At 40.7% G+C, this 17,256-nt stretch overlaps 2 protein-coding genes across 2 annotated transcripts in view; one reads left to right on the forward strand and one right to left on the reverse strand.

Moving 5' to 3' along the window:
* The window catches only part of ahr (aryl hydrocarbon receptor), a 71,046-nt gene extending 69,364 nt beyond the window's left edge, over nucleotides 1–1,682 (reverse strand). The window contains exon 1 of the mRNA XM_008112617.2: nucleotides 1,471–1,682. Within this exon, the coding sequence (XP_008110824.1) occupies nucleotides 1,471–1,526 (56 nt within the window). The 5' untranslated portion in view covers nucleotides 1,527–1,682. The remainder of the gene's footprint in view (nucleotides 1–1,470) is intronic.
* LOC103279134 (uncharacterized) overlaps nucleotides 1,603–17,256 on the forward strand; it is a 45,755-nt gene continuing 30,101 nt past the window's right edge. Inside the window, exons 1-2 of the mRNA XM_062957854.1 lie at nucleotides 1,603–1,633; nucleotides 1,678–2,187. Of these exons, the coding sequence (XP_062813924.1) occupies nucleotides 1,603–1,633; nucleotides 1,678–2,187 (541 nt within the window). The remainder of the gene's footprint in view (nucleotides 1,634–1,677; nucleotides 2,188–17,256) is intronic.

Here is a 17,256-nt window from a genome sequence, read left to right on the forward strand (position 1 = left end):
AAATCCAAGGCAGGCAAAACTATGTCATTCAGAGACAAGGTACATAGATTCCAGACAGGCAAAACTAAGCCTCGCAAGATCAGAATACAGGAACAGCTCTGTACTTGGTTGCATGAGTTACAAGGGCCTTGAGCATGGTCTGTACCTGAATACAGGGATGCTCTGACAATGTTTGAATCAGCACCAACCACTGTTAAAACACTAGAAATCCCTCCCAACAGATCATTTTGTTTGCACCTGGACACCCTGGATTGTTGCAAGGCCTAAATGTTTTATGCTATGACTGAGGTCACAGTTTTATAGTTTTAATGGTTTTATTCTATAGTAATATGTTGTTGATTTCATATTTGATGTTTATATATGTGAGGCATTGAATTCTGCTATTGATTATGTTGTGAACCGTTTCCCCCCCCCCCCCAGGGGTGAGAAAAGCAGTATATAAATGCAATAAATAAATAAATTGCCATGAAAACACAAGGTTGTAAGGTCTCTCAAAAGGGAATCGGGGTGGCTTAGAAAGCACTCGTAATGGAACAATGCATAGGGTGCAATAAATACAGATACATCGATACATAAAACAATACAGTAGAGTCTCACTTATCCAACATTCGCTTATCCAACGTTCTGGATTATCCAACGCAGTTTGCCTCCCACCCTGATCCACAGCTGTTTCTCTAGGCTGCAAGGATTGGACTTTTTATGGATTTAATGTCTGACAAGGTTGCTACTGTAAGTTCATTTTATGCAATTCTCTCTTTATTTGTAGTCAATTTGTTAGTAGCCAATCTTTTTTAGTCAGTATTTTCAATATATTGTGATGTTTTGGTGCTAAATTCATAAATACATTAATTACTACATAACATTACCATGTATTGAACTGCTTTTTCTGTCGACTTGTTGTAAAATAGGCTTTTCCTTAATCCCTCCTTATTATCCAACATTTTCGCTTATCCACCGTGCTGCCGGCCCGTTTATGTTGGATAAGTCAGACTCTACTGTACCACAATAAAATCAACCGACCCTAAAATAGACATCGATAAAAACGTTACGGTAATTATAGACAGAAAATGAATAACAACCTAACCAGTCCTATAAAGCGCTTTCAGTGAAAACCAACCAACGGGTCTATGCCAGACGTGGGCAAACTTTGGGCCCTCCAGGTGTTTTGGACTTCAACTCCCACAATTCCTAACAGCCTACCGGCTGTTAGGAATTGTGGGAGTTGAAGTCCAAAACACCTGGAGGGCCGAAGTTTGCCCATGCCTGATCTTTACCTATTGGAAAGCTTGGTTAAAGAGACAAGTTTTTAGGTTGGATCAAAAACATTGGAGGGTGGGTGAGGGAAAAACAGAGGAAAGACTACAGGGGAAAGAATAGGGGAAGAGAGGGAGGGGGAAAGTGGGGGAGGAAAGGTCTCCCACAGATGCAAAGGCATTTCCCTTCCCTTCCCTCCCCTTCGCCCCGGCTTACATTTTCTGCACGGGTTTCCGCCGCTTGCGGCTGGCGTAGGTGACATTGGGGTTCATCCTCCTGCTGCTCCCGCTGCTCCCGCCGCGGCTCCAGCGCCTCCGGCCTCAAGAGATTGTTATTTGTGTGTGTCAAATGTATACGCTTCAAAACACACACACCAAAAGCACCCCACCCCACCCCCCCACCCCCTTTGAGGCCTCCCACCAGCGAGTGGTAAAGGCAGAATCTCCTCAGAGAAGAAGCAGGTCGCGCGGCCCGGCCTCCTCCGCCCCGCCGTCAATCCCACTCCAGAGTCCCTTCTTCGGCTGAGAGGAAGGGAGGGAGGAGGGGAGCCAGGTGCTTGGCGCCGGCAACACCCACTCGTCGCCGCCGTCGTCGTCCTCCTCGCTCCGTTTTCGGGGCGGAGAGACAGGTGCGGAGGCGGCCACTCCGTCCCTCCTCCTTCTCCTCAGCGAGAGAGAGAAGCCTCCCTTCTCTTCCTTTCCCGTCAGCACAGCCGCCGTCCTCAGGGAGGAAGGAGGGCCTCGCCTCACGCACAGGCGCTCCCTCCGTTTATTCGCTCTTTCTGCCTCGGTCTCAGCGTCGGGAGCCGAGCCTTCGCTCTCCTTGCAGGCCCGGCCCACCGCCCACCGAGCAGCAGCAGCAGCAGGAGGAGGAGGCCTCGGTGGGGAGGCGCCGGGAGGCGTCAAGGGGGCGGCGCGGCGCCATGTTGGGAAGGTCAGGCCGGGGAATCAGAGCGAGCTGTGCGAGGAGAGAGAGGGAGGATGAGGGGAGGAGGAAAGGCCTTGCTCTGGCAGGAAAGCGCCCTCTACATACACATACGCACACACGTATACAATGTGGTTTATTTCTTATACATCCAGTCCCCTCGTTACCAACAAGATAGGTTCTGTACAAGCCCGTAGTTAAGGGGGCGGTTTAGGGGTTCAAAACCACCACCCCCCCAGATTGGGTTGCTGTGAGTTTTCCGGGCCGTATGACCGTGTTCCAGACAGATTCTCTCCTGCCATATTTATGGCAGGCATCCTCAGAGGTTGTGAGATCTTTGGAAACTAGGCAAGTTGGGGGGGGGGGGGGGTTACTTCACAGGAAACAAATAAAACACTGTCTGGAAAATAATCACATTTGAGAATTTATATATCTGTGGAATGTCCAGGGTGGGAGAAAGAACTCTTGTCTGCTTGAGGCAAGTGCGACTGTTGCAATTGGCCACCTTAATTAGCATTGAGTAGCCTTGCAGCTTCAAAGCTTGGCTGCTTCCCGCCAGGGGGAGGTGTTTATTTATCCTGTTAGAAGCAAACCGAAGGTACAAGCTGTAATGTATTTGAAAACACAAAGTTAAAAAAAAAACAACTTGGCATGATACGGTACTAAATGTCCTTTGACCAGTAGCTGGCCACGTGGAGTGCCCAGGGGCGGTTCAACCGCCAGGCAAACTAGGTACTTGCCTGTGGTGCCATCTTGTAGGGGGCATCATTGAGGTGCTCCTGGGCGCACACACATGCATCCATGCATGTATGTTGAGGCGCACGCGGGAGTGCCTCAACTGTGCCTTTGATAACATGGTGCCACCTTCCGGGCAGCCTGGGCCTTCTGGGCAGCATGTGTGCTCCTCAACCAGCGGAAGGAAGCTTCCTTCAGCCAGTTGAAGCAGCTGGAGAGCACGCCCGCCACCCGGAAGGCGGGCCTATGCCTGCGTGCCAGTGTGCGCCTGCCCTGTGTGCCGGCATGCGTGCTCTCCAGGAGGCTGCCGCGGCCTTGTTAATATTTTATCATAAGCATATTTTTTTCACAAAGAAGGAAAACCTAAATCTGTAAAATTTCATGCATACAATTACAGTATAGGTAAAAGTAAAGGTTTCCCCCTGGCATTAAGTCCAGGCATGTCAGACTCTGGGGGTTGGTGCTCATCTCCATGCCGTTACCTTCCCGCCTTATTGATCTACTCACATTTACATGTTTTCAAACTGCTAGGTTGGCAGAAGCTAAAGCTAACAGCGGGAGCTCACTCTGCTCCCCGGATTCGAACCACTGACCTTTTGGTCAGCAAGTTCAGCAGCTCAGTGGTTTAATCCAGTCCAAATGGACCTTAGGGACCTCTTCACATGGGGCGAAAACAACCCCGTTTTGCCACTTTTGGCCAGGCCTGGAAGACACTTGGCAGGCCTCGTCCACATTCCTCCCAAATTGGAGGAGAAACACCTCCCCTTTTCCTCATATGATAGGAAAAAGGGTTGCGGGGCAATGTGTGTTGCCGCCCTTTCTCCCATGTGATGGCGACGGACAGGACACTCTTTCACCTGCAACTCGCCGGCACGAGGACCTCCCCCTCCCCGGAAAACTGTCTTGTGTAGGGTACATCTAAACTGTAATATTAATGCAGTTCGACACCACTTTAACTGTTTTGGCTCATTGCTGTGTGACCATGGGAGTTATAGCTTTAGAAGATGTTTAGCCTTTTCTGTCAAAGAGCACTGGCAACTCACCAAGCTACAACTCCTTTGATTCCATAGCATTGAGCCAAGTCAATTAAAGTGATGTGAAACTACATTAATTGTAGACTAAATGCATCCTTGGAGGCCCTGCTTGTATATTTAACTGTGCATGCCTGTTTGGGAGTAAGTCCCACAGAATTCAGCAGGGTTTATGTTCAGCTAAGTCTGTATAGGACTTTAACCTTACCCTTGAGTTGTTCAATGTAAGTGGTCCTCCAACCCCAATAGTACAATTTTACTGTCTTAAAATTAAAATTATTTGGCCCACTCAGTGTGTTCTGGGATTTGTTCAGACAAGTCTTTAAAAAACAGAGAGGTCTGTTGTAACATTTTATTTTATGTTTCTAGAAGCTCCTTTTTCCTACTTACAATGCACTGAAACAATAGAAAAATATCCATTTTATAAAATGAATACAGAATTCACATAAAAACAAATCAAGGGCATCAATTTGGTATTAGAAATCACTTTTGATATCTCTCTCATTCATGAGATCCATGTAATAGAGATCTGGAATGATCTGCTAGCTCCAGAACTGCACAGTCATTTCCTTACTTCATCGAACATGAATGTATACAGGGATTGTTTGTTAGATAAACACTTTTAAAACGAGTGTCATTAATTCTGAAGGATAGCCTTTTCCCACAGCTTCACAACCTTTCCAACATGACAACACAGCCCCAGTAAAAATGACAAACCTTGTGGTGCCTTAAAAACTCCAGTACATTTATTGTGGTATGACCTTTGCCTGTATGTAACCAAAGATACATTCCTCAGAATGAAAATAAAGAGGAGTAATCTGGAGCTTAAAAAAACATTGGGACTGATTGTTTTCTAGCACAAATAGGTATATAGTATATATCTAGTACAAGGTATTTCAGTCTTCTAGTGACAGTATTGTGCATTTCAAGAAATACACAAATGAATCAAAAGGCTTTGCAACACATTGTTGACAGTTGAGAAATCAATTGTCTTTGCCCCTTCATTTATTTAAATTGCATTTATGTTTTAGAGCTGTTTGCTTTAACTTCAAGGAGAGAATAGCTGAGGTAATCTACGCATGATGGTGTAATGGATTGTTTGGTGACATATCCAATATGAAATAAGCTCAGTGTTTATAAGACACTTTCATAAACTGAGTATCATGGAATTACAGAGGTAGAAGAGACTACAATGACCATCCCCTGCCACTCAGGAACACAGAATAAAGCATTCCTGAGAGATGGCCATCCAGCCTCTTTAAAAACCTCTAAAGAAACACACTCCAATGCAGCATATTCCACTGTTCAAAAGTTTTTACCATCAGGAAGTTCTTCCTAATGTTTAGATGGCATCTCTTTTCTTCATTGCCTTGTGTCTTTTTTTTTGGAGCAGCAGAAAACAAGCCTGCTCCATCTTCAACATGACATCCTTTCAAAATTTAATCATGTCTATCATGTCCCCCTGTTCTCAAAGCTAAACAAAGCCAGCTCGTCATAGGGTTTGACTTCCATAATAAAATAATTGCCATCATAGTAATTATTTTCAAAGAGTACAAGTATCTGAATTTTTCAGAGTTCTTTGAATTTAGGAAAATGACCATCCAGGTCTCATACGTTAGCAGACATATCAGAAAGGAACAAAATGCTGGGTTGGCATCTTGGCTCTCTATTTGTTCCCTTGTCATTTTGATTCCCTGGTTAACAGGTAGCCTACAATCCATATGCAGAATCAACCATATGTACAGTTTGAGGGCTTGGGATGTGAGCTCAATCGCCTACTTGAGCTCAGCAAGACACCAGTTTTTACCCAAGGCAAACTGATGTTGCCTATTGCCCAAGTAAACACACAGGCAAAACACACAGAGAAAAAAAAGGTAAGGTCAGATAAAACTCCATCAAAATAACACAAATCATTTGAGAAAAAAAAACACAAGCCGAATATTTCTTTTCCCCACCCATACTGAACAGTCCCCATTTCATTATCTTTTTCCTGCCAGCTAGGCACACTTCCAAACCATTCTGTTTTCTAGAAATGCATTTGTGGCCTGGAGGTATTATTGGAAGCAAATATAACTTCAGAGACTGATGCCTTAGTTTAGTATCCCAGCCTCCCAGATTTATTTTTCACTGGAAAAAAAATCAGAATGGACAGAATCCAGTAGATGCCAAGGAAAGTAAGAGCTTGTAAGTACCTTCAGATATCATTGTTGGAGACTACAGAGTTATGGAATAGTAATTATAAATCCCAGCCATATTTACTTAAGATATTTTTCTTGGTGATTATGCGGGCACTTCCAGACAAGAAATGTCTGCATATGTATGCAAAGGAGTTTGAACACAATAAAAGGCTGAATAAATATTTCTGATTCCTTGAACACAATAAAGAGCAGTTAAAATACGTTTGACTATATACGTATATATATATATATATATATATATATATATATATATATATATATATACACACACACACACACACACACACACACACACACAGCCTTTTATTGTGTTCAAACTCCTTCATATAATTGTCTTGAAGTGCCTGCATAATCACCAAGAAAAATACCTTAAGTAAATATGGCTGGAATATATATATTCTCCATTGCTGTCCTTTGATGCTGAGGAAATGTGACTTGCCCAAGGTCACACAGTGGGTCTCCATGGCTAAACAAAGATTTGAATCCAGAGACCAGCATTCAAAAACATATACAGTACCACATTGACTCACAATATGGGTATATTCCAGTAATCATTTTATAATTATTACATCATTTTCTTTGCAGAGTGGGTATGAATGCCAAGAAGCCAGGCTGTGATACTAATCATTCAGGATCAGATATGCCATTGACCTGAATCCTAGACATCCACATGTAGGTATAGACATTTGCACTATCATTACTTCCTGGTAATCACACAAATGATGTTAATGAATAAACATGGCGAATAACCTTCATAGTTCAACCTGGTTCAATGTGGTCTAGAATAAATTCCACTGAATTTAATAGAACTTCAGCACTAGATGAGATCCAATGGATCAATCACAATTCAGTTGAAACTAAGAGCAAGCTTGTTTTGTTAACAGTTTGAATCCCCAGCCCCTTTTGATGAATATATTTTGATACACTACTTCATAAAAAAACTTAAACATCTACTTTAATACTGCCCTAGCTCTGCTTTTACAAATTGAAATCTGGATTCCATCACTTTCAGCATCCAGAACAGCTTCTGTGGAAAGAGATGAAGCTGGACAGTCTTTCAGATAGCTCATCTCCTCTTCATCTACTGTTTTGACAATAATGATAAAGATCTCAAAATGGTCATCTTATTGAAGAGGCCGGGCAGCACAGAAATATGTGAGCAACTTGCCTTATATAGTAATTTGAGAGCTGTGGTCAGAACCAGTTGAATACACCAGCTCACACTGGTCATTTTGAAGTGGAGTGTGATGAAACAATGTAGCTTATCACATCACGTAAACATGCAAAAACAGGAGTTTCTGCATCTTTCCATTAAGCACTAACGGGACCCAGTAAAGCTACCTAAATTCTAGATTCAAATCTCTGTAATGATTGCCAGTGTAGATAAAGAATTTCAAGTGCTATTTTTTACATATAAAATGAATCTTTTTTTTTCTGTTGGTGGTGCTGAAATTAGTGTGCATTGTACAATTGATGGCATCCTAGAATCAAAGAAATATAGTAGAAACAGGTGCATGAAACTAGGCCACTCCTAAAGAAGCTTAATCTGGACCCAGAAAGGGTTAGTGACTGCAGACTAGTAGCTGATGTTCTATTTCTGGCCAAGAGGCTTGAATAAATTGTCTGCCAAGAAACTGCAGACATTCTTCAATGAAACTGATTTTCTAGATCTCTTTCAGACTTTTCATCTAGTTTTGAAACAGAAACTACCTTAGATAACTTGTGAGATGGTCTTTGTTGAGAGACAGACAGATAAAATACAGTCCTATTGATTCTCTTGGACATCTCAGCAGCTTTCAGTTTCATCAGCCATGGAAATCTAGGTGGTTGATGTCTGGGCTGGATGCCACGGCTACTGTGATGTGGTGTTTCCACTCCTACTTAAATTGCCAATTCCAACAGATTATGCTTGGGGATTATTGCTCTTGCCTTGGCAATTATGCTGTGGGATTCCTTTGGTCATTTCATTTTCCCTGCTGATAAAACAGCTCTATGGAATAGACAGCAGAAAGATGTAAACTGGCATGTCATCAATAATTTGCAAGACATTTAGATATACATTTCCACATTCTCAAATTAGGATGTGGGAGTAGGTATATGCCCCTGTTGGGAAGTAGATGGATGAACTATGGTTATATATGCTGGAGAATTCATTGCATTTTAAGAAATTGTTTAGAAACTTCAGTTGGCTAAAAAGGTAGTGAGATTGTTAGTGGTAGCTGGAAAATGTAATCATATTAAGCTAAAGTTTTTTGACATGCAGTCACTTTTAATTCTTTTCCGTGTCCACTCTGAATTTTTAGCCTGATATTGGAAACAGTGTTCCCAGAAGATTTAGGTGTTTATGCTGAGGCTGTCTATAGCAAATTAGCTCAGGATTTCATGACAACTGCAGAGTTGTCTTAAATAAAATTAGCCTTATTTCACAGAGCAAACCGTATTTTCAAATTCAGATTTAATTCAAGTTGTGGGACATATCATCTAAAAATGTCCAGACAACCTCAATGTCATGGTAAGACTATTTCCTGATTATGTGGAGGACTGATTTTAATGGGTTTCATCAAATTCTAAAATTCAGATCAACCATGTCACAGTATTTCTGATTTCTATATATAGTTGTGAAAGCTGCCAGGAAGAAATTCAACTCATTTGAAATGTTACTGGAAGAAAGTTTTTTGAATACAGTACTACAGACTGCCAAAAAGACAAGTAAATATGATGATGAGGAAGCCAAGTCTGAACTCCCTCTTGAACCTTCGATGTATCACTTCGATGTATCATGAGATGACATGACTCATTATAAAAGATGATGATGCTAGATAACGTGGAAAATTGAAGGAATAATGAAGACCTTATTATAGATTAATTGACTCATTAAATGAGGCCATGACTTGAAAGATCTGAGCATGATGACTTGAACTCTTGGAGAGTCCTCATTTGTAGGGGTGCCATAAATCAAGCAACTGCTACTGCTAGCAGTGAGGAAATACAATGGCTTTTGAGTGCTTGGAGGGATTTCCTATTGGCTAGACCTATTGACACACCAATCTTACTGTGGAATGTGAAAGACTCTTGGCATGTTTGTTCCTGAGTGAGGTTGGAAAGAATATAGCCAGAAACTCAGAGAGATGAAAAAGTGGTTCCTTGAGTGTTAGGAAACTCTGACTAGGAGAATCCTGAAGCTCTGTTTTCAATCCAAGTGGTTTTTAGTGCTCTGATAGCTGGTGCACAATGATGCATGTATCTTCCTGGGAGATGCAGACATCCTCCTGCATTCCCCGGGGGTCTCAACGGATGACATCATTATTGTGCACTGCAATAAAAACTTATTCAGAGGATTGTACTCAGTTCCCCACTTCCCATCTTCTGTTTTGGGAGGGGGCAGAGGAAAATACTGAATGTAGAGGAGAGAGATTTTCTCAGCAAGGAGAAAATAATATAAATTATTTGGTCTCCCCTCCAGAAACTAACAACAACAACAACAACAACAACAACAACAACAATAATAATACACATATTCCTTTGCCTGAATGCCTACTGTGGTGCTCATTCAGCTCCCTGGTAGCCCAGAAGCTGAGAGCAATAAAATAAGCCAGGCAACAGCTGAATAACAGCAAATGCTGCAGGATTCCCTGTGAAACTGACCCAAACATGTTAGAACACATAATTTATGTCATTGTGCGTATTATATGGCACTCAAGGGCAGTAAAAATATTCGTTTTGTTGCTGCCTCTCAAAGTGTAACTGGGAATTGATAACACCTCTTTCACTGAATGGGGATCTAGGGACTTGATGCAATTTTCTTGATAAAACACTTTGAGGATAACATTATCTATTTCAGCATTGACCTTGATGCTGTTAATTGCAGCAGCTGTGGTATCCAGAGCTGCATCTAATCCATATGTTTGGAAGTAGTTCCAATTGATGTCACCTAAGGATATTAAAGACAAAGCCCTTGCATTGCTGTCCATATCCATAGATTCTACATCAATGGGTTCAACCATGCATGGCTTGGAAATATTTTTAAAAATTTCAAAAAGCAAGCTTTAATTTTGTCAATTTATATAAGAGATACCATTATACTATGTGTTTGTATATAACTGGAGTTGTGCACCCATGGATTTCAGTATCCATGAATAGCTAACACTAAGGGCTCATTGTATGTGACCCACATACACTTATAAATTTCCCTTCTTGTGGCTGATTACCACAAGCTGAAATTGTATGTCTAGGTGACTCATAGTAGCAAGTAGTAGTAGTTGCATGCCTTACAGTAGTTTCCAACCTATAATGGCCCTAAGGTGAAACTATCATGAGTGTTTCTTGGCAATATTTGTTCAGAGGGAGTTCACCATTGCTTTCTCTAAGGCTGAGAGAGTATCAACCGGTAGGTTTCCAGGATGAACAAGAATTCAAACCCAGCTCTCTGAAGTCATCCAATGCTGCACTATACAAGTGGATCCTCATGTCACTTCTAATGTTGGGGAATCTATTAGGTGACCAAGCCAGCATGGTGTGGCCAGGATTGGATTACAACACTGAAAATCAATGTTCAAACCCTTGCTTGGGAGCCCAACCTAAGAGAATGGCAAAGAAACCCCTCTCTCAACAAATCTTGTTAAGAAAACCCTGTAACATGGTCATCATAAATCAGAAGCAACTTCAAGGCACCCAACAACAACAACAACAGCAACAACAGGTGACTTTAGCAGTAGTTCCCAACCTTTGGTCCTTTAAGTTTTTTGGACTTCAGCTCCCATAATTCCTAACAGCTGATAAGATGGCTGGGATTTCTGGGAGTTGAAGTCCAAAACAACTGGACGGCCAAAGGTTAGGAACCACTGCCTTAGATGATGGGGATGTCTTTTTCCAGTTGTGACCATTCTTGAACAAAGCTTGGTCAGAGAGTATTCAAGGCATTGGAAACTTCAGGGTTTTATTATGTGTGGTCCAATCTAGTTTTTCAGAGCAAGGCAGTTAGTAAAATAGAACCCAGTGTGTGGAATATTCTTCTCTTGTATATCAAATATGCACTAAGAATTTTTAATTGTAGATGCATGTTAGAAGGTTATCTGTCTTCTCAAACTGTCATGGTTTAGTACAATTTTGCATCCTTTTTATGGAAATGTGTCATGTCTTGATTGTTTGTGTTGCTTTTATTTTGCATATTTGATTAGGATCAAATCGTGCTTTGAAATATTTAGCTATAAGTCGATTATAAATAGTAATAAATAAATAAACATGGTGGTATTTGTATTTAAAACCCTAAACAGGTTGGAGCTAGGTTACCTGAAAGCTTGTCTCCTCTCATTAGTACCTGTGCTCAGTTCCTAAGACCATTTTTGGTGGTGGTAACTTGTCTGTGGAATGACCTTTGTAGATGGGATCACCTGACTCATACACTGTGGCCTTTGAGCCATCAGAGGATCCTTTATTCTTCCAGACTTTTCCAGTCCTCCACTTGGTTCTCCGATGGGGATGGCTAGAATATTGAAATATATTTCGCCTCCCCTCAATGCTGGAAAAGCATGTTTCTCGTATGTCACAAAACTGTGATAAGAAGGATATGCACTGACAAGAATCTTTGCAGTTGGACACGTCACACTCTTTCAGGAAGGCAAAGGCAAACCCTCTCTGTACAAATCTTGCCAAGAAAATCCTGTGATAAGTTTGCCTTTGCTGTTACCAGTACAAAGAAATTACTGGTTTCTGCTCAAAAATGTGTGAATTTTTCATGTAATTCCTCAGATACAGCATTTTCTGCTCATGAAATATTTCTGGATTTAAATACTACTTTCAACACAAAATAGTTAGATAAAAATTCTAATAAAGTTTAAGTCTTAATGGACAGAGGTTGGGAATCCAATTGAAGTTAGCATTTGCTTTTAAATAAAGGCATAAATGTGGGAATTTGTTTATACTAACTGATTGGATCAAAAATCTAAGCCGCTTCATAAATATAATTTCTTGGGAGGTTTGTACAGTCCTCCAAACTTCACTCTTGATACTCATCGCTTCCTTTTTGCAGATCCTAATCCACCACATGCTTTTTGTAATCTGTACCTTTCCAGAACAAGCCAAAAACATTTTAGTAATAACAAGGAAAATGAAGCAGTTTGATTCATAGCAACTTCGTGTATGTCATCAGTACAGGTTTTTTTTCTAACTCATCATTAATAGTTTAGAATTCACTAACAGTAAATATAACATAACATTTTACAGGCTCCATTCACCTGCCCCATTTTAAGTTTATTTGTTTGCTTACTTACTAAATGTGTACCCTATCCTTTCAATGAAATCACATGTTCATCAGTACTTGAAAGCAGGGCATTTACTTACTGAAATTCAGAGATAGAATGCATTTTAAATTATCCTAACATTCTCAAGAACTGCTTAATCTGATAACAGTAAACTCACTATTTTCTAATGCTTTCAAATGATATGAAATTGGTATAAGCTCAAACGAGGGAAAAGGTCAGACATACTGCCTGATGTGAAACAAAAAATGCTTTCCAAGCCAAAGTCCACAGTACCTTAAGTCAGCCCATGTTATTTTCATATATGGCAGGAAAATTTCACATATGCCTCTCTCTTCCATGGTGTTAAAAATACAGCAAGACAAATTAAGTTGTTGGTCGGTTGCTGCTCTTTCATCACACCTAAGGTAGCTGCTTCCTTCCATCTAATGGTAGGGCAACCCCTGGTGGACATTATGACATCTTTGGTATTTTCTGTTTATAAATCAATAATTAATTAATTAATTAATTATAGTCTTTATATACTGTTAGACCAGCTATTCCAGCATGGCACAAGACATTACACATTTGCCGCAGAGTTGTATTTGCCCACCCTGGTGGGGAAGAAAGAAAGAAAATGACATGTTTCTTAGATCAACATTTTTCTCTAATTAGGTTATATTATAACTATGATATTCATTTAAGACATGATTTCATTAGGTTCTGGTTCCATTTATTCAAATTGTATTTTTGGCATAAGGTGCAATTTCCTTTGGCATAATGTTTTTAATATAGTAAAAAGGAAAGTAAGTACTACACTCACAGTTAGATCCAGATTTAGATGTTCTTTAAAAAGTTCCATTAATTTTAACGTGTTGGCTCTATATGTGACTGAGTTTGGACGCAACCCAGTGTCCAATGGTAGAAAGATTAATTATTTTCTCTCCAGGGTGAAATGTGTAAATACAAGGAACAGGATGAATCTTGCTAACATCCATTAAGTCTTTTGTTTTTCATTATAAACACAATAAAATGATTACACTGCAAAATGAAAAAAGATGAATTTGTAAGACTTTTACTCACTACATAGTTTTATATTTCAGAAATGCATCACTAATTATTTCTTAGCCAAGTTAAAAGACCTACCCAAGATATGTTGCTGTGTGATATGGAGGACAGGATAGTGCCCCCTCTTTATTCCATATGCAGAAGATGTCTGAAACCGCTCTTAACACTGTGATTGGGATAATGTCAACTTCTTTCAACCAGAGACTGCAAGAAAGTTCCATATAGGTTGTGCTGCAGTTCTCAACTGGAACTGGCTGCATTTCCAGGCCTCCCAAATTCTTTATTTGGTATTGAAAAGTGAGATATGTCACTGTTATAACATATGCTCCACTGGTGCAGCAGAATGTCCATAGCAGACAATGCAACATAATCCTTCAGCCAGTGGGTTCCTGCATTTCCAAACAACATGTGGCAGAATTGGGACCTTAAACAATGAATTCTACGTAGACATGGCTGACATTTCAGTTCCCATGGCTGATTAATGATTTTGTTGTTGCTAGCTGCCTTCAAGCTGACTTCGCTTTATGGTGACTAGATGAATGAGAGATCTTAGTCATCTTTTCCTTAACAGACCTGTTCAGATCTTGCAGCCTCAGACTGCTGCTTCCATGATTGAGTTCCAACTGCCCTCCACCTTACCAAGCATCATAATAGTTTTTAGTTAGTAATCTTTCCTCATGATATATACAAAGTACAACAAACTCAGATGTCTTCTTGGTTTTCAGCAAGAGGTCAGACCCATCTATTTATCTATTTATTTTTAGCACAGTGTCTGCAAAATCTTCTCCAGCATCCCACTTCAAATGAGTTGACTAGTGGTACTCAAACTAAAGTAAAAGTACCTAGCATTAAATCACACAATGATGACATTGACTTTAAAACCTTTCTGTCTGGTGGCAGAAACATGGTTGCCACATTGGCATACACAATGCTGTGTATGAGTTCAAGACAGACAAATAGGATCCTGACAGTATTACCTTCCAGGTCCACTTCTTCAAACAGTTGCCTTGTTCTAATGTTGTAAGAACAAAGAATTGGTATGTTAGCAGCATGAAATCTGCGGTATTTTACGGGCATAGCATGGTTGCCCAACCACAGGACTCTTATGAAAGTTTTGGTTTGGGATATCCCTTGAGTTTCCCAAGCTCTGGTTACAGAGAAGCTCCACCACTTCCACTTCTAAAGTGGAAATTGAAGTGCCCTCAAAGCCAGCCATGGAGCCACAACATAGTTTAATTCAGGATGAAACCACAAACATAGTTACATAGTATTCAGCTCCTCTCTGTTGTTTTTGTTTTTGAAAGTAAACGAATGATTCCCACAACAGAGTCAGGACAATTACAACTAGAAGGTTAGATTTAATCCCTCCCAACTATTCCTCACCTTGCCTCACTGTTTGGGGAAAAGGTAGACAAAGAGCTGACAATCTCATTCTCCATAATCTCTTGTTATGATGCCATACTTTCCATTCTTTTTAAAGCATGTATTTTGGGAATGAGACAAGTGTATGAATGTCGTGAGCTGCTTGAGGCATTCCAGGCAAAAAGTAGGACACAAATGAATGAATGAGCTATTGGTACAACCTGCATGGCCCATGCTAGCCCTGGAATCACCCTTACATAGACAAAAACTAACAGCAGGTCGTATGTACAAAATGCACAGCCCATACGAACCCTGAAATCATCCTTATAGACAGCAGGCGATCTAATGGGGAAAGATAAAACCAGAGAAATCCCATTTAATAAAATATGGTCCCTGAAAGAAGATTTGGCAATGGAGATAATGAAATACTGATGAGGGTCAGCCTTGCCATTAGGCAAAATGAAGCAGCTGCCTCAGGAAGCGAATTCTAGATCTCAGGAAAAGGTAGGAAATATTTAGCCTATTATGATTGTGTTTACTGCCAGGAAGGCAATGAGGCATGTGTGAGATTTTCTGCCTCAGGTGCCAAAATGACTTGATTGGCCTGAAACCCCTGAGCTTCAGCTTTTTGGCACAGCTGCCATTTGCTACTAAGGCTCACATAGAAAAATGTCTTGAGTCAAACTTGGTGCTGATTAATCAGAAGAAATGAGCACAGCTTTCAGGAGTGTACAAATAAAACAGAAGGACAGGTTTCAGACATCTTAGATGAAGGACAAAACGGCATCTTCCCATTTCATGCACTGTTGGCTTTGGATTTTATCTTTTTATTGTACAAATCCATCACTATATGGGGGGTGGGGGGGCTTTCTAGATGTGGGGTTGCATTTAGGCTGTGTATAGGCTATTTACTTCCCACTCTTCAATATTTGCCACCAGAAGCAACTACCTCACTCTATTGGATGAGAAGACTGGCCCATATAGGTTTGAGAATTTAGCTGACTGTACATATCATGTTTGTGTATTTCAGTCTTAACACACAAAAATACACAATATGAAACACACAATCCAAGTTGCTCAGCCAGATTCCAAGGGAAGCAAAAACACCAAGATCCAAAGCTATTTCTTAGCCAGCAGAGGGAAATCCTAGGATGGATGATGATTTTTCCTGAGAAGAAAATCCCATTCAGAGCTATGGCATATGCATCCAAGTGATATCGTGTAGTATAAATGTACCATATCAATTAAACATGTTTGCGGTGGAGCCATGTAACCAACTGTAGCACATCAGATGACAGTCAGCCTTTTTTACTAAGGCAAATTTAAACCATGCTGGAATGTTAAAGAGGCTCTTTTGGAATAATGTATTTTGGAAAATTCTGAGCAGTGCTCTTGGAGAATGAATATAGAAATTGAAAACAGACAGGATGATGGCTGTGTTTAATAGCCGTCTGTGCTGCGCCTTTCATTACTGACAATGAGAGCTCAATCCCTGCAGTTTTAACAAGATGAATATATATAAATAAACATCTGGAAGTGTAGCTCTCTATATGCAATACTACCAGAAGCATAATGATATCTTCTGTTTTCCTCCCCTTTTTTCTTCTGGGTTACTGTGAAGAAAGGATTTCTTTTCTGTCTCCATTCCTTCTTTCTGTCACTCCCGCCCACTTCTTCAAGTTCACATAAGGACAAGGCATCTATCTTTCCAGCCTTACAATCAGTACTCAATTTGCCTAAAGCATATGCGCCTCTGCTGCAAATCAGAAGCAGGCCCTCCATGTGGGCATACTGTATTAGCAGCATTCCCATGACACCTCATCAAACAAGCAAAAGTCCTCCAGAGGAGAAGTTTAGATTAAAATTTCAAAAGCACCAGTGTTTCATGTGAGTTCTCTTCCTTCCTTTTGTCTGCCCTTGCCTCTCTCATATATTTAAAAAAAGAATAAACTAAAGATCTCAGCAAAAAAATGTGTTGTCCACAGCAGACACAACACCTTGACAGCCTTTTGTCTCATAAGACCTCTTTCAGGGCCCATCCAGATAGTCTCCAAACAACACCTCTGGTAAAATAAAATTAATTCTAGACAAACCCCTGCTTTGTCCTGAATTAATTTGATATCTGGTAAGGCCCAGATCTTTGATAAGACCTGGGTTTTTCCAGGTATGGGACCAGTGTGGATTGGGCCCGGGGACCACATCATGCGATCCTTTGGCTCAATCCACACAGCCCTCTTGGGTTTTTGGGCTCTATGAGCCCAGAAAACCTAGAGGGCACCAATCCCCTTCCCCAAAACCCCCAAAAGAAGCCTGTAAAAATTAAAAGATTTTTCCCGGCCACCAGAAAAGTACTTCTAGAGTCCTCTTGGCACGTAGAAAAGACATACCAGGAGATTGGGGGGAGCTGAGAAGAAAATTGCTCCTCACCCCCGTCTCCTGGCACATCAT

This window comes from Anolis carolinensis, chromosome 6 (genome assembly GCF_035594765.1).
Source record: "Anolis carolinensis isolate JA03-04 chromosome 6, rAnoCar3.1.pri, whole genome shotgun sequence".
NCBI lineage: Eukaryota > Metazoa > Chordata > Lepidosauria > Squamata > Dactyloidae > Anolis > Anolis carolinensis.